At 41.4% G+C, this 20,023-nt stretch overlaps 1 protein-coding gene across 1 annotated transcript in view; it reads right to left on the bottom strand.

Moving 5' to 3' along the window:
- tpk1 (thiamin pyrophosphokinase 1) overlaps positions 1-20,023 on the bottom strand; it is a 70,367-nt gene that overhangs the window by 19,323 nt on the left and 31,021 nt on the right. The window contains exons 5-8 of the mRNA XM_071905276.1: positions 16,922-16,994; positions 13,308-13,403; positions 7,217-7,363; positions 1,734-1,842 (exon numbers count right to left, since the gene is read on the bottom strand). Coding sequence (XP_071761377.1) covers positions 1,734-1,842; positions 7,217-7,363; positions 13,308-13,403; positions 16,922-16,994 — 425 coding nt within the window. The remainder of the gene's footprint in view (positions 1-1,733; positions 1,843-7,216; positions 7,364-13,307; positions 13,404-16,921; positions 16,995-20,023) is intronic.

Genomic DNA, 20,023 nt, shown 5'->3' with positions numbered 1-20,023 from the left:
AAAGCGAGAGTTTAAACAAGCTCTGGATGCAAGTAAAAGCCTCCTTTGGGCCAAGCTGTAATGGCTGACAGCCCAAAACTCTTCTCTTTATAGAAAGATCATATATTTTTCATCACAGCCACGCTTTGAACCGAAGTGTGGGGGATCATTTCAATGGACTTCTAAAGAGTCTTAGTGTCACCAGAGAGCGGCACAGTGCTGGTTTTGGCTTCCCCGAGCACGCCGCATCAAAAACCTCTGCATACAGACACAAATGAATAGAGACGCTTCAAGACAAATGCACAAACAAATGAAGACAGCAGGGCGCTAACACAAGATGCGCAATACGGACAAACACACACATGCAGCAGTCAAACATATACTTTGCAAAAACTAAAACTAAAATTTCTTGCTGATATATTCATAATTTTTATTTCATATTCTGGTCCTTCCTCCCGACCCCAGAGGGAAATCATTACTTCCAGCCTTCTAATTATGCGTGTGATTAATTATGCGTCTTATTATCGCTGGCTAATCTGCATAGGACTCTCATGTATAAATTCCCCCTCATTACCATTCAGAAGGCCACCTCACAGGTGTGCTGAGTAAATATACAACACATTGTAGCTGATCAAAAAAAAAAAAAACAAGTTAATAAACAGGGCCGGAAACACGCGCTTGCACCGTCACACACGCGCATACAGACATGTACAGACAAGCACATACACGCAGGCGTGCTTGCTCATGTGTACAGGCCCCCGCAAACAGACACACACACACACACACACACACAGACACACTGAGATGAGGGTGGACTCCCACCAAGAAGCAGACACGTTACGTAACCCCACTGACAGAAGGCCCAGGTTCCCCTCATATGGGTGGCAGGGTGGTCGGTGCCAACTCATTAAGAACGCAGCTGGCCATAAGGCTTTGGACGGGGTGAAACCACGGGAGTCCTCAGAGGGGCGTCTGTTTGGCTTTCCAGACAATGCAGAAGAATATGAAGAGCAAATTGTGGTCTCCATGTGCGTGTCTGTAATATGTGGGACCCGTTTAGGCTGCAATTTAATTCGTCCGAAGCGCAGTACGCATCTGAAATTTATTTCCCTCTATCGCATTATGCGTGTTGCAAATTAAGTGGAGGGGAAAGTTGCTGGTGAGCGCTGATTTGAAGTCGAGCTTGCAATTTCCGGAGTTAATGGTTGAGGGCAGGAAACGGGCTGGAGGGAGGCTGATCTTTTGTCAGCAGATCTTTTGTTAAATGCCCCCCGTGGTATCGGTACAGTGGTCTTCCAACCTCAGCTGCAACTGCAGTCACTCCTCCTCTTCCGCTGTAGACCTGAAACCCTTTTCTTCAAGCTACACACCACCCCCCACCTGCCAAACCATGCCTCTCTACCTGCACTTGATTACGTGCTTAGTTTCACTTGCATAAAGAAAGGAGAGTGGAGAGCTGCTCCTTAGCTTTCCAAGCACCAAACATCTATTTCTCCTTGCATTTGTGTGCTAGATGCATTCATTGTGGTAATTCAATAACCTATTCTACTGTTAGTGCTTAGCTGCAGGTTAGTGAATTACCACAATGAATGAAGCCTATAGGGAAGGCAAGGGGAAAAAAGATGTTTGGTGCTGTGAAAGCTGGAGAACTAATAGTGGCTGTGGAGCATCATCCAAATGCTAAAAATGTAAGATGCACATACTGAATGAATGATTTGTGTGTGATGTGCATGACTCAGCGCTGCTCTACTCACTCAGGTTCCATTTGAGTCCGGTGGTGAGTGTTTGACAAGGCCCGCCTACTGGGATGAGGCTGCACCACTCCCCCTCCAGGCCCGTGTTCACCCCCAGTGTATGACTGCCCTGCAGATGCGAAGACACACAGTGTGAGTGCAAAGAGTGAAAATGTGTGTGTGTGTAAGCCAGAGACAACCACAGACAAAGACAAAGAGACAGACAACAAGAAAGATTAAAAGAAAGAGAAAACAATTAAAAGGAGGAGATTAACTTGGAGCAAGGGTTCTTCAACTTTTTTAGCCTCGGCCCCAAATGAGAAACTTAGCTTCTCCGCCCGGGGACCAAGGCTCATTAAAATAAATTATTACTCTTGTCAAGTCGGGACCCACAAGCAATAGCTGCGACCCATTTTCAGTTCCTACCCATAGTTAAAAAGGATACCATGCCATTTTGAATTATAGTGTATTTTTTCAGCTTGTCACGAGGAGGCAAAAGATTTTTGCACTGACACCTCAGTTAATTGAAAAGCCAATTATTAGTATTGTCAGTATACCTGGTTACACTTTACTTTACAATGGCCTTATTCCAGTATATTAGCCTGCGTATTCACCTATGGAAAAGTATTGTAAGTACACAATATTACTGTGTAGGTACTTGTAACTGCAAAGTGTACAAACATAATGAACTAAACAAAGCACTTATAAAAGTGTTCTCGTACCAAAGTAGTGCAGAGTTTTCCACCATTTTCTTAACTAAATTAGGTGATAAGTTATAATTATATGCGATGATGTTTGATTTTTTTGCCGAGTGTTTCTATTCAACTTTGTTTCCAAAGTTATTCTGGTATGTCCAAGTTGTGATAAAATGTTGGACAGTAGCCAACTGGTTGCCTGAAGTTGTTCATGGTTACATCACCAGATATCAGTTTATGAAACCAAGGTGATTCTTGAGTTTCAGTGGTGAAAGCTTACTTCCTGCAGAACATTTTCATGATCCTGTGTTGATATGGATCCTCACACCAGTACAGGATTTATGGGTTGTTGGTGCATTGGTCTTGAAAAAGGCTGCTCAAAATTTCCAGCACTCAACTTATTATAAAACATAATAACGTTTATATAATGTACACATGCAAGACAAATTTAAATCAGTAGGATTTTACAAATATGTCCACAGTACAAGGCATTACTGGTTGTAGGATAATCAAACTTAATAGAACTTTAGTGCAATATTACCCTTAGTCTTATGTATTTTAAAATTCTAGTAAGTGATAAACGCTAGGAAACTTACCACAAAACACAAAATAAGGGAATAGCAATACTAATGCATGTTCAATCCATATTTTAAGACAATACAGTAAAGTTACTGGTTGGTAAGTTGGAATGGCCTCATTACAGTGTATCACTGCAAGGAAAAAGATGTTTGCACTGACACCTACATTAATTGAAAAGACAGTTGTCAGCATTGTTAGCATACCTCATTCAAAACAGCGTAAACAAGCTATTTCATTAGCTTAGTGAAGTGCTCTGCGAAGAAAACTAACATGCTAAAAATTCAAAATGCCTCAGTAAACTAGGACCTGGAGAAAAATGCATGAGCATCACACAGTGTGGGTGCAAGGTAACGTGTCAACAGACTCCTCACTCTGAATAATGACTTTGCTCTGAATACATTGGTTACAATAAAGCCTTATGCCAGAACATAAAAAGGTCAACACAAAGTTTCTCTTGATCACGGTTTGTTAAAAAGCCTCAGAAAACACCTTAACCTCATTACATGTACATAAATTCATGAAGGAGGCATGGCGTGCAGTAAACCCAAAATGTGATAATTAATCATCATCAACACCTGGTATATCTGCAGGCCAGCATTGCCATATATGCCCAAATTGCAAATAACACCCAAGCATAACTACAATTACGTTAAACGCTTTGACAGCTAGAACTGAGAACACACACACACACACACACACACTCTCAATTAAGAGTTTGGGATCTTGAAAGTGTTATATGTTTAAAGCAGTGTTTCCTCTGCTTGGCTTCCTGGAGTTGCAGAGCCGGAGGGAGAGAAGGAGAAAAAGTTTCAAACTGTTGAATGTGGGAAAATCTTCAGCTTTTGGTGTTCAGAAAACATCCCTGAGGTTGTTTTCTATATATACAGTGTGTGTGTGTGTGTGTGTGTGTGTGTGTGTGTGTGAGAGAGAGAAAGTGTGTGAGAGAGAGAGAGAGAGAGAGAGAGAGAGAGAGAGAGAGAGCATCAGAAAAGGAGAGGGAGAACACATCATGCGTACCTACACACACACACATAATATATATATACTGTATATCAAACAGACTTAGTGATGGTTTTACAATGCCAACAGCTGCAGATTTCTTTATAATGTGTGTGTGTACGTGTGTGAGTGTGTGTGTGTGTATGTATGTGTGTGTTTGTGATTTGAGATTAAGAGAGGGAGATGTATAAAACATTGAGGAACACACTACATACATATCTACATACACACACTTAGCCATCACTTAGAGTCCTGTATCAAAACGCTATATCTACAGTATATCCAATTTGAAAATAAAAATCATTACATTAAGTTCATACTCCATATCTCTAGTCCAGACACTGAATCCCTACCAGCTCCAGGGGGGCTGTTGTTGTGTAGGCTATAGCTGAGCCTGACCTTTGACCTTCCTAGAGGGGGGACATGAGAAAACAGAATCTTCCTATGGCCACATACAGTATGTTCTCTACCCTCTTTTAGACCAGTGCATTTCTGTTCAGTTCTGACTGCCAGCGTGGTAAAAAGCTCACCACGTAAAAGCTATGTATGGATTGTGGAAAATAATAAAATGTTTCCTTACTGGTTAGACTGATATCTATGGTATTGCTACTGTAGATGTGCATTGAGGCATGCTGTGGAAGAATGCATCTGATGACTGCAAATGGGAGATTCATTTCAAAATTTAGAAAATATTGTCACTTTGAAATCTGTCACTAAATTGTTCAAAAATATAGATGATGCAACCCTCAAAAATGTTAGAATATGGTAAGAAAAACGTTTTTCCAAAATGAGTTTTACTTTCATGTCAGCAACTATTTTGTCAGAGCCTGTTTTATTTAAATGGTTGATGTATGAGAGCTTTTAAAGAAACAAAGCTGAGAACGTATGAATGGCATTGCATTCCCTCTCTGTTCCTTTGCATTTACAGTGAATTATTCATTTCAGTACAGCACAGACTCTCGCCGGTCAGTTTTCTTCCTCATGTTTATATTTATTTTATGTTTGAATGTCACCTTTCTGCTAACTTTCTCCAGCGCAGCAGAAGTTGGGGTGAGTTAACGTGCCTCAGGTGACACACTTTATCACTTAAATCAGCTCTTGCTCTGACAAGTTTCACTCCTCAAAAGGGCATCAGGTAAACAAGCTTATAGATTCGACCTGGAGCGTGTGTGTGTGCTTATAAAATGATTTATCGTAGGTTTCGGGCTGACGCAGCGCTGTGCGTCGTCTGTCCCGCCGCAGAGAGCCGGCTTTCTCAAACATTTTCAGGTGCCGGGATACAGACCGGAGTAAATTTAGCTTGGCCCTAAGACCAAGGCTCATTAGAACAGATAGCAGGAGAGAGAGAGAGAGACAAACCAGGAGGAAGAGATTAACTCAGAGCAGGGGTTCTTATTTTTTTTCAACCCCAGATCTATATGGAGTAAATTTAGCGTCACCTTGGGACCTAAACTCATTAAAACATCCTCTTGTCACGTAGGGACTCAAAATAAACAGCCCTGCAGCCCATTCAGCGTCCCCATCCATAGTTTAATAAAAAAAACGACAGTTATGCAGTTATGCGATGCCCTGAGCCGACTACAGAAAGCACCAAACTTTTTCCATATTTCCCAAAGATAGCTTCATGAAGCTTTGATAACTCATCTGGGACACGAAAGCAAAAACCAGAGAGAGGCACAGTCCTGATCAAACCGATGCATGTCTGTGAGACTTTCAGATGAAGAACCATATTTCATCTCAAGTTTTCAAATATCATTAAGTATGTATGTTTAATTGGTACATTACATTTATAGTTAAAAAGGTAGCTTTAAATACATTTATAAAGAAAGTAGAGGTTATGGACTTGAAGATTCCCACTTGCCAAATTTTCAAATTAGACTTAAACGGTTAATTAGCCGAAGACATAATTAGTTGCGAGCACGGGTCAGATTGCGTGTTGTTATGTGAGCAGCATGTACTGTACGTGAATAAGTCTGTTTATATTGATTGTACCAACAAATCCTGACGCCGAGCACGTAGCGAAGCCGTGATCGCGTGGAAACCGGGTGGCGAGGATATTCGGCAAAAGTTGTAAACACTTCATTTACAGATGTAACTTGAACAAATAGCGCTGGGCCTTTCGAAGGTTGCGTTCACCTTCATGTACGGGCGTCTGCGTTCATCAGTCGCTGGCGAATTGGAGCTGCGTTGACAAACGAGCTTAATTTACCCTCACTGAAGTAAGATTAATTGGAGGTGTCGAGGTATGAAGCAGCAAATGACAACGCGCCTTTGGAATAATGACAACCAGTGGGGAGGGAGTGTATGAGAGCGTGAGAGAGAGAGAGAGGAGAGAGAGAGAGAGAGAGAGAGAGGTGTACTTAATGTATGGCAAGGTGTCATCAGGACGTGTGACAGTAAGGTGTTTGTCCTGAGGATCTCGCACGCAGGAAAAAAAACAACAACAAAAAAAACAAAAGAGCCGCCTGTGTCCCAGATGACGGTTGCTCGGCCCACTTGTAAACTCAATCAAGTGAGGAGCATGAGAGAGTGTCTGGCATTGAGGAAAAACAATTTGGGAGCATCAAAAGAGACTCTCTCTCATGCACAACAGCAAATTGGGGCAGCATAAGAGCAGAGAAGTGTGTGTGTGTGTGTGTGTGTGTGTGTGTGTGTCTGCGTGCGTGTCCTTGAAGTGATTACTCAACACAGAAACAAAGTGTTCAACACTCCAATCAAGGTGCAGAGCAAGGAATGGGACATTTTTGAGAGGGAACAGAATAAGAATTGGGAGAGGGATGATTATGAAGAGGGGTGGGAGGTGGTGCAGCAGCAGAGCAGTGTGTAAGTCTAGTACGGCAAATATACTGTACACTCTGGGCTGGTTCAAGTATGTGCACGTACAGTATATAGTCTTAAAAATACAGATATATAGCCAACATAATCCCACTTTTTACTGATGTTTGTCACTGCTGTGCTATTACTATTATTACATGAGAGGATTGACATTTTTGATGTTTAAGGAATGATCTGGCAACCAGTTGAGACACAAGTGTTATGTCATAACCTAAAACCTAAACCTTTCAGCATCTGAAAAACAAAACAAAACAAAAAAACTAGCTAACAGGCTCGTCAGCTCAAACACAGGATAGAAACACAGTAGTTGCACAATAGAGGAGTTCTACGATGGCTTCCATGATGGGTCTATGCATAAATGTGAAGGCTAAGTACTGTGTCCTGTCTCCTACTCACAGGTCTGAGCAGATAGGCCAGGCTGGTGCCCTGTATGATCAGCAGGGGGAGCTGTGTCATGGACAGAGAGTGGTGGAGGGTCTCAACTGACGCCATGGTCTGGTCCAGCCGGCCCGCCAGACCGCCCAGAGTCACGATGGCATCCACCTGGAAAGACAGACAAAGGTTAACGAGACAAGGAAAATGTCACGTTTTGACATGCTGGAGTGGTTTTATGGAGGGATGCCTTATTTGATTCACTGAGGAAAAGTGATGTGAGAAAAGGAGACTGGAGGAGAGGGGACGGGCAGAGAGACAGAGAGCTTGACAGAGAAAGAAGGTTAGGTTTACCAGAAAGAAAGAAAGAAAGAACGAACGAATGAAAGAAAGAAAGAATAGCCATGAAACACAAGCCATAGGGAGAAGGAATAATAGAATGGTGATTAACAAAGGACACAGGATTAGGGAAAAATAAAGCAAAGGTGGATGAGAAATAAAGTGTATTGGAGATTGAAGATATAGATGGTGTTAAGCATTAATGGCGGATCACAGAGTGAATTTGCTGCTATATCATGGGGCTCGATCACTTCACACTTTTTAATTAAGAGGTGAACATGTTAACAGCAACATCAACTGGGCCAAGTGGATCACTGAAATTGATGCCATTTCCTACAACCTCACAGTTTCTTCTTAGCTCTGAGGCAATATTTCACTTTAGTATAATATTTGAAGCTCTAATCACTTAAATCCTTATATGAGTTTTACCACCAACGCAGGCAGCCTGAAAACCCAAAGCAGTATTAGAGGACAGTCACTGTCAGAGGATGGCGATTGACAAAGTCACACAAGCGTGTTTACATATGAAAATGGACCAAAATACCACCACACTCCCAATGTCTTCACTCCATTCCCACCATTCCCACTCTTAGATGCCAAAACCTTCAATCATATTAAAAAGAAACCCGCTGGCTGAGGCTCTCTTTAACTGTTCTTACATTCTTGACATATCATTTCTGATATTTACATACACATAACCAAGACACAAATCTCTTGCTTAAAGTCGAGATGAAACGGCATTTCGAGAGTATCTAACTTCCGTATCGTGACGTATTTCCGAGTGAAACAGGAAAGACAGGCGGGACATAACGTTGGGAGGAATTTGATTTGAACGTTGAAAAGTGGGTGCGTCATAACACCCGAAGACACACCGAGGTACCATGCTGTTGCTAGCTAGCTAACTAATGAATCTTAGCTCTGTGCGCTAAAAGTTGAAGATTGATTGATGGGTGGAAGTCATGATATTATTGGTTGAAATTGGTTATGGGCATGCTTACGTAAGCACACGGCATATTTTGTTTTAAAGGAAGAAAACATGATTGAATTTTGATATAAGAATACAAAGAAATTGATTTTTTGTATTTTTTTTGGCATATATTGTTAAATAGGTGCACAATATGACCGGGAATGTGATCTAAAAGGGTTAAAAAGGCATTTTTCATTTCATCTCGACTTTAATGACAGTAATTGTGTGTGTTTGTGTTTATGTGTGTGAGTTTAATTACAGTGCAGGAAACTCCCACAGTGTCACTTAGCTGCTCATTTCCCCTCTGCTACTTTAAGAACCAGAACCACACATTACTTCAATATATTCCACATTTTCCAAGAGATAACAGCATCAGCCCCGCGCCGCTGCTTGCTACATGGCTGAAGCGGACTTCTGAGAAGCTATTTACTGAACCGACTGTATCTTAACTTTTAACCCTTTGTAGCTCCTTCAGGGGATGGAGTTGAAACAAAACCGAGTGCTGAGATTGAGGTTATTTCAACATCTGGCGGACGCCCCCACACACACACACACACACACACACATACACACAGAGAGGCATCGACTTAACTGTAAACAACAACACTTGGTAAACAAACTTCACTTAGTCTCTGCGCGGTCCTGAGAGGGGAAGAGAGAGAGGGAGGAGGGGGGGGGGCATGGAGAGGAAGAGAGGGAGAGAGGGGGGAGATTATAAAGTAGAAAGAAAAAAAGCTTATAATAAAGTACTTTCAAATACTTTCCTGTGGTTTAATGACATTTCTGCATTGTCCTATATGGCAAACCCCACCAATGTGTTACTCCAAACAGGTAAGACCGAACGCTAAGACTTCTTTCCAAATACTACTTGAACCTGGTCTTGATAAGCACTGCTGCAGATCCGCCATATGAAAAGAAACCTCTGAAATGGAGAAGTAGGGCCATTTCAATTTAGGAGTGGTTATACGCCAAGGGGCTATATTCCACCACATCAACTCAGCATCAAGGGGATACATCACATTATAGCAACCATGTAGGTCAACATATCTAAATATATCAAGTCTGTCTGCCAAAGTAGGAGTACTGATCAAGGATCTATCTATCTATCTATCTATCCACTTTCCTCTTTTGTCCTTCGTTCCTTCCTTTGTGACTGTCTTTTGTGTTGAATCCCTATTAGACCAGGTCAAACAGCGAAGGCCTGGGAAGACCAAAGGATTTCAGATGGGGGGTTAAATAAAAAGTGAACTGTAGGAGCATCAGGCAGTTCAAAATTCACAGCATGTCACCCGAACCTGAGGACAGAAAAGCCCAAAGAGAGGGAGAGAGAGGAGGGAAATAGATGCAGGGAGGGATAAAGGCAAGGAGCAGTGACTGGGAAAAAAAACGAAACAGCAGCCTGGTGTATCAACCTCCGATGTCACGCTAGCTCGCTAAATCTTCACTTCCCTTCAACACTTCTGTTGTCTCTGGCACGCATATCAAACTCTATATTTGACAAATGGTTTGAATCACGGATACAAAACGCTTCATATTTGTCCCCATTTCCTCTTTGTTTACCAACACAAAATCAGCAGGGCAAGGAGAATCTCACGATTGTATGTAGCGAATTTAACAAGCTGCCTCAACAGATCTGGCCTCGCTCTCTCTCCTGATTGGCTGGGGGAGCCGGAGCGAGGGACGCTGGCTTCGGAGATCAACACCAAACTCACGTCCCATTATGGTGGCTGATGAACAGATAACGAGCGAGAGAAGAAGACGAAAACAGTGTTGCTGCTTATGCCAGCAACACTGAACCAAGGAGAGAGAAGCAAACTAGGACAGAGCCAAGACTGCGAGATCACAAACAGACCAACAAACACACACACACACACACCAGAAGTTTGGATACATACACACACATCAACAACTACATGTACAAACACACACATGTAGGCAGGCGCACACATGCATGCGCACACAAACACATGCACGATGTATGTCGACACGTACACACGTATGCACACACGCATTCTCCCTCACACACATGCATGCATACACACACACACAAGACACTGACACAGGCACACACACACACACACTCACACATACACCCAGTCTAAGATGCACACACACACATAAACACCCCCACACTCTCAGATATACACGCACTCTCACAGTCACACCGACATATATATATATACAAACACACACACACACACACACATACTAATCCTCTGATACCATTCTTTGGGATTTCACCCAACACAATAAGAGATAAATTCTCTAAATCGAACGCTAAGCTGTGTGGAGGAAAACATTCAGGGGCTAATATGGTGAATCTTAAATAGCCCAGAGAGCAGCACAAAGCGCGCTAATCTGCAAATCACCCTGTTATTATTTCATCTATTTATTTTATTCATTTAAACGGTCTAAATGGATGGAAATTAGTTAGCAAAAGGGACAATGACAAGGCACGATAGCAAATCATTACAAAAAGTTGCTGCTTTTATAGAACCTACGCCTATTTGCAAAGTCTTGAGGGGAACAAAAGTTCAAACAGAAGTCAAAGTGGGTTAAAAAAAAAAAAAAAAAAAAAGTGGGAAAATCCTGGCAAACAAACAAAAAGTCATCATCAGCAACTCTTGTAGAGCATCAAAAACTGATTGCTGGGCTGCTATCTCTTGCAAGCAGACAGACAGACAAACACTCAGCGCCAGTTCAAAGGAAGGGTAAATATTAGCCAGGGCTGAAAAAAGGCCCAGGGAAGGAAGGACAAAAGTATCTCCTCTCTTAAAGCCTGAAAGCTAAAAATAGAGTGAAAAGCCAAAATGCACAGTGTGGCCACACGCGTGCATACGGGATGAAGTGCATGTTTGTGTGTCCGCAAGTGTGTGTCCTCTCACACGCGTGCATACGAGATGAAGTGCATGTTTGTGTGTCCTCTCACACGCGTGCATACGAGATGGAGTGTATGTTTGTGTGTCCGCAAGCGTGTGTCCTCTCACTGGTGCTTCATCAGCTTTGAGATGTGAAGTGATTGGGACACTCGCCGTTGATTGGAGCAACATTCAACAGGCTTCTTAAAAATTCTAGTAATGGAGAGATCTTGAGAGAGAGAGAGAGAGAGAGAGAGAGAGAGAGAGAGAGAGAGAGAGAGAGAGAGCGACAGAGAGAGAGAGATACACAACCAGTCAACAGTTCGGACCCATCACATTTGTCTTTATTTTTAGTATTTTTCACATTTTAGAATAATAGTAAAGACATCAAAACTATGAAATAACACAACTGGAATTATGCAGTGACCAAAAAAGTGTTAAACAGAAACAGAAATATTTTAGCTTCTTTAAAGTAGCCGCCCTTTGCCTTGATGGAAAGGCAAAGGCTTTGGAAAGATATTCATACATAGGCATCAACTTCACTATGTATATTTGTCTAAATATACAAATTTCAAGCATGTGAGTGTAAGCCTTTAGATCAAAATGGCTTTAAGATAATGAAACACATAGAACATTCAATCAGGTGTGTCCAAACTTTTGACTGGTAGTGTAGATAGATAGATAGATAGATAGACAGATAGATAGACTGGCGCAGGAGAGAAACAAAGAGCAAGAGAGCATGATAAATGAAAGATGTGTCTGTGCTTGTATGCTTGCCTGCTTTGTTTGCACGTGTGATAAAGGAGAATTCATCACATTCAGGGACAAAGGACTGCAGTCTCGCCTGTGGAAGCAGAACGAACTGTTGCTGATGAAAGCGGGGATGAATAAAAAACACCACTCCCCCTGGCATTAGACGTTTTAACAGAGTCATTTAAATTGTTGAAATTGGAATTGTGCTGTTCTTGATCTTATTTTCATTTCTTTTTTCCGATGTACATGCACAATCCAATCCATGCATGGCGAGTCAGAATGGAAATCAAGTCGAACTGTGGATGGCGTCACTGGCTGTGCAGCGGTGGGTTGGCCACAGGGCATCGCTCTGGCTGGCAGCTCATTTCTACGTTAGGATATCAGCTTGTTATTAAATGCTTTGCACATTGAAAAGATCCCAACGAGCTCAAGTCCATTTTAAATCTGCCATATCAACATTACAATATGGGCATATATTTGCATATGCGTGCGTGTGTGTATTACGACTCCAATGACTGTTTTTGTTATGTTTATTTCTTCAGGCAGAGTTGACTGAACTTGCATGTGTTTTTTTTTCCCAGTGGCACCCTGCTTCACGTTCATACACCCACACACATTCACACAGTCCAGCACTGCTGACCTGAGCAGCTCCACTGGAGCAGCTGAGGGTGGAGGGCCTTGCTCAAGGGCTCCCCAGCAGTGGAGGGAGGGGAGAGAGCTACTCGTTCACTTTCCCCACTACTACAACTATAAATAAATAATAAACTTTATTTATATAGCACCTTTCAAAACAACTGTTACAAAGTGCTTCACAGCAAATAAAAGCATGGAGTAAAATCTAAGGTAGTGTCAATAAAAACACAACTAAAATAAGAATAATTAAGTCAATAACAGAACGACAGTAAAACATGGAATAGAAAATAAACACAAATAAATAAAGTGAAAATCATTATAAAAGCTTCATAGAAAAAGGCCTTGATAAAAACACAACTACAGCAACAAGATCAATCAACAAAAAAATATATAAATAAAAATAAAAATCATTGTAAAAAAAAGCTTCTACATAAAAATGCGTTTTGATAAATGATAAAAATGTCAAACTTAAAACAGAGTTACATAAGAACAAAACAGACTGTGTGTGTGTGTGTGTGTGTGTGTGTGTGTGTGTGTGTGTGTGTGTGTGTGTGTGCGTATTCACCTGTAGCTCTCGTCTGTGGATCTCGTCCACCATGAGGGCCAGACACTTGGTGAAGTCTGTTAGATCCTGGTCAGCTGTTTCTATCAGCCTGCACCCCTACACACACACACACACACACACACACACACACAAAGCAAAACAAAACAAAAACATTGGCAGAGATGTGGGATTGGGGGCTAGACAGAGAGTACAGAAAAAGAGAGCAAGAAAGAAAGGGAGAGAGAGGTATAAATCAGTGTTTTAGTCTTGTCTAGCTGTCTGCAGGCTGTGTTGCTGAATAATGTAGAGGTTCCAGTCAGTGGCCCTAAACTACAGCATCCAGGTGAACAACCGTGCTCTGCCTTTCTCATCTCTCTCTCTCTCTGTCTCTCTCTCCCTCTCTTCCACACGCTGTCACTTTCCTTCTAAAACACACAATCTTCCTGCCGCACACACACACACACACACACACACACACACAGCGCAGTCGGCTCACACAAACTCGTTCGCTGTGCTCTGTTTGATCCCATCCATCCTCCCTCCCCTCATCCCTCCATCCCTGCCTCCCCTCCTCTCGCTCTCTCTCTCTCTCTCTCCCTTGCGAATGCTTTCCTGCCTTCCATTTATGCAGAATTATTCACCGTTTCAGACAAATCTCTGAAGGAACGCCTCAAACTTTCCCATTGTTCTCCTCCCGAAGCATTACCATAACATTCTATTCTCTCTTGTAGAGAAAGGCATTGCTCATTTTTTTTCATGCAACTTGTGTGATATATATAAAAAAAAAAGAAGTGATATTACAGACAGCTACAGAGAACTAGAATAAGAGAAAGAAGGCGAGTGTCACGGCGGCAGCCGCGCTACATGTTTGTGTGTGTGTGTGTGTGTGCATGTGTGTATGTATGTTTGTGCCCTGGTGAGTGACAGAGTGACAGACCATAAAGACTATGCGGGAACTCCATTTCCCTTCCTCCAAGATGTGTGTGTGTATGTGTATGTCTGTGTGTATGTGTGTGTGTGTGTGTCCGTGTGTGTGTGACACCTCACCAGTGTCCATTATTCACTGAACCACGCTTCACCTCTCCCCTAGTGTTTCTGGTTTGACATATTTTTTCGTTTGTTATAAATAAAAGTAAGTCCACTCTACAGCTGAATTTACATGTTATTTTTATGACCTTGGATAGTTTCGTCTAGATTTGTGCACATGAACAAATCTCTCCCGCAGCCAGAGACGCAGGGAACCAAGACTATGATCTAGGATGTCATTAGACGACTCTCTCTGCAACCGCACTCTCTCATATCCAGAGTGTGTCTAGATATGATTTAGCTGGATTACATTTACACCTAAATGCGTCTGAAGTAAACACACGTAAATCTGTCTTTCCATTGCAAAAATGCGCATTCCCTCGTGTATTAGTATCAATATAACCCATTTTTGAAAAGAATGACTTTTTGGTTGTATCTGCATGCAAAAATTTATTTTTGTTTACGTTGTGGGTTGGAGATGCATTGCATTTACACTTTGTTGTTAATGTGACTCTGACCACCTCCAGAAATGATCACTGGACCTTTAATGCGTCTTGGGTGCATTGACACCTGATTTTTATACATTTTTGCTCAATCCAAGTACATTCTAATCACCCAGGATGCATGTTAATGGAAGGTGTTGAGGGGCCACAGTGGCCACATCTCAAACTGCACACTTCTGCCCACTTTAATGATTCAGTCTGTGTGTTCATGTCTCTGGATGTGGAACTCATGGAGAGTCTCAAGCACTCATTGCCAAGTGGTTGAGTGATCCACTGGACCTTCTCTCAGCCTTTTACACGGGGTGACCATTGGATGGTCCCTTATCCACTTAGCTAGTGCAATCTCAGCTCTGTAACCCTGCAACACCACTCAGACTCGGAGAGCATCATGTCTTGGGATGTTGCCAAATGGAATCTGAGCAATAGACACTGGCTCAACTTGAATTTTTACCAAACTGCAAAGGGGTTGAATGACTTTTTAACACTCAAGCTGAGTGGACACTTGATCTCATGTGGAGTTGTTAAGTGGTTAGTTTGAGGTTGGATGTAGTGACAGTGTACAGGGTCATTTTGTGGAGATATGCATCTATCTTCTGGTTCAGAACTGATGAAGCTACACTGAAATTACTCATCTGGGCGTAAAAGCTCACACAAACAAACCTCAAGTCCAAGTAGCTAAAGTTGCTAGATGACATCACAGATTAGTCTCTTGGTTCTCTGAATTTTAGTTTGGGTAAAATGCCTCATGGTCAGAAATAGTGACTCAGACTTGAGCTGTGCAGTGCCTCTCATTTTGGGGTGCATCCAAAATGCTGAAATTATCCATTTGCAACATCTGCTTGCTTTTTTTAATCATTGGAAGGTTTTGGAGACACAGGTTTCTAATGTGTCTCACATCTAACCTTTCAAGAAGTACTTGCCTTTAATCATAAGAAATCTGATGATTTTAGGTCAATTTTAATTGCCCAAATAATATAGCCTTACCTTTGTAGACTTTTCAAACAGCATTATGCACCACCGTTATAGAGAGGGACTGCCCATGTGAATTCAGAGATTGTAGTGATGGTGTGAGTATTTGGATGAAATGATGGAATATCTGTTATGCATACTGACTTTTTTAACAGTCCAATTTTCATCCCATCATTTTGAGATATCCGCATCGGAAGAACTGTGACTTAATTTGTTGAATAATGCTTTCAATATGTTTCACTGGCATGAAAGATGACCAAAAGCAATAGAGACAGGCACAAACACAGCCCCTCTAGGCAGGACCCATCATCGTCTTTATTCTCCCCCACAAACAGCCTGCTCTCTGGCACAGTGCAAACTCTGAAGTGTCTATTAACTATTAAAAAAAAAAAAATCATCCTAGCCAGCGGATAATTTGCCAAGCAAGAAAAAAAAAAATGTATTGAAAATAACTTTCATCTTGTTGAAAGCTATTTGTCTTCCACGCAAGCACTTGACACAAGCTAGCGAAACTAACTCCAATTGGAGGGAACAACAAAAGCACTCACTGTAATCCACTTCAAATGACCCATAGATGCATTTCTCTAACGCTACTCACCTTTTATTAGCTTTTTCATCAATTCAGAATATGTTCCAGGAATAACTCACAAGAGGGAGAGATGATTTTCTGTGTATTTACTCAAAAGCCCTATAAACAAACAAGTGTTCTTTCACTGCACATCTATGTTTTAACACTGTGCAACTAAACTATATCTAACTATTCATTTACTTGCACGGCAAATAGATGAGTCAATGGGCTCCACAGCCTGTGTTTCCACTGCCACTGTTTTTTCTCATTAAAATTTACTGTATTTTAAGGCAGTTAAGTTTCAGGGCCTTTATGACAGAACCTTTACTGAACCTCACTCTAGTTAGTAAAAGCATTGGAACTTGTTCTCTGGAAGATGACATGACCAAAAATTATACCACACATCATCAGAGCCACCGTCACTTTTATTTTCTCCATATTGTTAAATCATGTTGGTCTGTGCACCTATTGCTTTTTGCTTTTGCCTGTGTTTGTGTGTGTGTGTGTGTGTGTGTGTGTGTGTGTGCGTGTGTGTGTGCGCGCACGCATTTGAGTGTGTTTCCACTCACCTTGTCTGCATAGAAAGCTTTGACCTCGGCAGTAATGGAATCAAAATCCCCACTGATATAGTCAGGAAGGAAACTGGATGTAAGGATAGAAAGAGAGAGAGAGAGAGAGAGAGTGACGGAGAGAGAGGGGCAAAGATAGCAAGAAAGACAGAGAGAGACAGAGTGTGAGCGAGAGATAGAAGAGAGAAGGAGAGAGAGGACATTGGGGCATGTGTCAGCTCTTTGATCTGTGGAGCGAGGGAGAGGAGTGACGCCGCCGGGGGAAGACGAAGAGACATGGAGACTGACAGGGTGATTCTCTCTGGCATTGAGCCTGGCCCTGTCACACACACACACACACACACACACACACACACTCCTGGATGCAGAGATATATGGATTTACGTGCATGCAGACACACTAACTTATATGACAATGCACACACACACAAAATCATTTTTATGCTCACATAATTTGCTCCATACATGCTGATATGCACACAAAGACAAAAACACAGTATAGTGATTTCACGCTTAGCTAATTGCATTGGTAGCAAATGCATATAAAATGGAACTCCAACACAAAAGCATGGAAATCAATAGATCTTGCTCTCTCAGCACACACACACACACACACGCACACACAGACAAACAAACAGAGCATGATGCTGATCAGATATTGATCTATGCCAATTCATTGAGGTACTCGATTCTCCAATAGGGCTGAATATCAATTTCAAGACTATGGGTTACAATACGATACAACTCGATATGATATTTTTCAATATTTTGCAAAGTGTCAATATTATATTACAGTATATATGATTGAAAGCACCCTGCCACACACACACCACCCGCCAAGCGCCAAATGCGGGTAGATTTTCGGCGAGTAAAATCTCGTTACTGAAAGTGCAATAAAAGCTTCGCGAGTAAAAAGCCAATAAGAGTACTTTATCAAAACATTTACGCCTTAGAACTGATGAATATGTTTTTTAAGGAGTGTCAGCCAGAGAGCGCAAAAATGAAGGATGGGTTTATTCTAATTATTATAATAGCTCCTTGCACCTGATTTACTAAAGGAAAAACAGCTTATTTAATCACACTATTTACCGCCCAGTGAAAGCATTTAGGCGCAGACATAAAATGTATTTTTAAATCTACCTGGTTTGCGCCTGCCTTAGTAAATCAGGGAGTGAGTCTTTATTTGTATCTCAAAACTGAGGATTAAAACTTACCTACAGAGCGAACTCTTACTCTCCCGTTCTCTCCTAGGAACCGAAATTTCAAAAAGGTAGGAGTCGGACGACTACGCCTACCAAACAAGTGCTACACCTGTCTTAAACAAATAATTCCTAATCGTTATATTGTTTTTAAACCTTTTTTTCACCATGTCTCGGCCTGCACATTTAACTGAGAATATCTCATGTTTAGGAAAAATATAATCAATGAATTATTAATATTGTAAGGAAACTCTTGCTGATTTATTGTCACATCATAGCTGTTAAAATCCTAATTTTCCGCATTGCATGTATTAGCTTAGGCTAATTACCTGGCTGGACATCAGCGACTTCAAATAATTAATTACTTTTTTTCTGATTAGGTAATAATAGCCATAAAAGACAAATAAAATGTTACTATAAATCGAAATAAAAGAATTAAGTTGTTCCCAATTTAGAAAAAACAGAACAAGAGCACACTTTATTTGCAAAAACTCGGGATTTACATTTTACATTCAAAGAGTTACATTAACACAATTTAACAGTCAAGATTTTGCTGTGCAAAAGAATGCAAAACGAATTATGCAATTATCTTAAACGAATTATAGAAGATCTTAAAAGAAAGAAACGAATTATACAAAAACAACATAATAATCGACGGGATGGTGTACACGCAAATGATCGTGAAGATTCGTCGTCTGTCCATATTTTGCACGGATTACTTTACCACAAATCCTGCACACCACTTCAGTAGTGTCTCTTGGTTCTCCTCTTTTGTTAGGCCGAAACCCAAATACTGCCAGATGGGCGAAGTGGTACCTTTTTTAGCGACCAAGTTTGTCGCCGCCATTATGCAAGGTGATTTGCCACCGTCACTGATCAATATCCACTCACATCCGCTGGGCTGGCTGCCTTTTTTTTTTTTTTTTTTTTAAATTCACTCACTGGTATATTCTGCAGTTACATCACTATGACTAGTATTTAAAATATTTTTTTATAATCAGATGATCTGCTTAATGAGGTTGCTTAAGCATAGGCTAACAACGATATCATCGTCCATCGCGATGTTTCACTGTGGACATCGTCATATGCCAATTTGGTAGACATCGCCCAACCCTAAGCTCTACTTTCCAGTAGCTTTCAACCATAATGCCTAACTTAACCCAGAGTTGCCTCCTACTAAATAGGCATAATAATCACAAAATGAAGTAACATTAAATATTACCTGTGAACTGTATAAAATTGGTGGAAATACCCTGTTAATACATACAATTAGGAGGATTACAACTGCAAATTAAACTGCGCAGGGTGTTTGGGAATATATGTGCATGAATGCTTCGCGTTTTGAATATAAATTTCCCAACGCATTTCATTCATCCAAATGTTAACGTGTTTTCAGGCAACCTCCGTTCCCAGGGTGTGCGGATTAACAAGGTCTGTTGCAGATACTTGTCAGGTTTCAGCCAAAACACAGCCAAAACCTACCAGCCACTGCTGAATAGAACATTCCTGTCAGAAAGAGACAGATAGCTCTCTGTTTACTCCATTTATGTGTGTGTACATTGGTGTGTGCCCGCATGTGTGTTTATGTGTAAGCAACAAGAGGATGCAGGGACGCGGTTGCCGCTATCTAGAGGCATTAACAGGTCCGACATTACGATTTCACGGTTGGTTGGGTGGTGTGTGTGTGTGTGTGTGTGTGTGTGTGTGTGTGTTTCCCAGCAAGAGGCGAGAGCGATGTTCCGGTCGGTTGAAGAAAGAGATACAGGAGGATTATTCCCTCCCTCCCTCCTCAGCATTCCCATTTACCCCAACACGATACAGCAAGACAAACAGAACGGCAACTGTATACAATCTGCTGCTAAACTACACACACACACACACACACACACCTTAAACAACCATGC

This window comes from Centroberyx gerrardi, chromosome 22 (assembly GCF_048128805.1).
Source record: "Centroberyx gerrardi isolate f3 chromosome 22, fCenGer3.hap1.cur.20231027, whole genome shotgun sequence".
Taxonomy (NCBI): Eukaryota; Metazoa; Chordata; class Actinopteri; order Beryciformes; family Berycidae; genus Centroberyx; species Centroberyx gerrardi.
The sequence above is the reverse complement of the archived record's forward strand: the minus strand, read 5'-3'. Positions and strand labels throughout refer to the sequence as shown.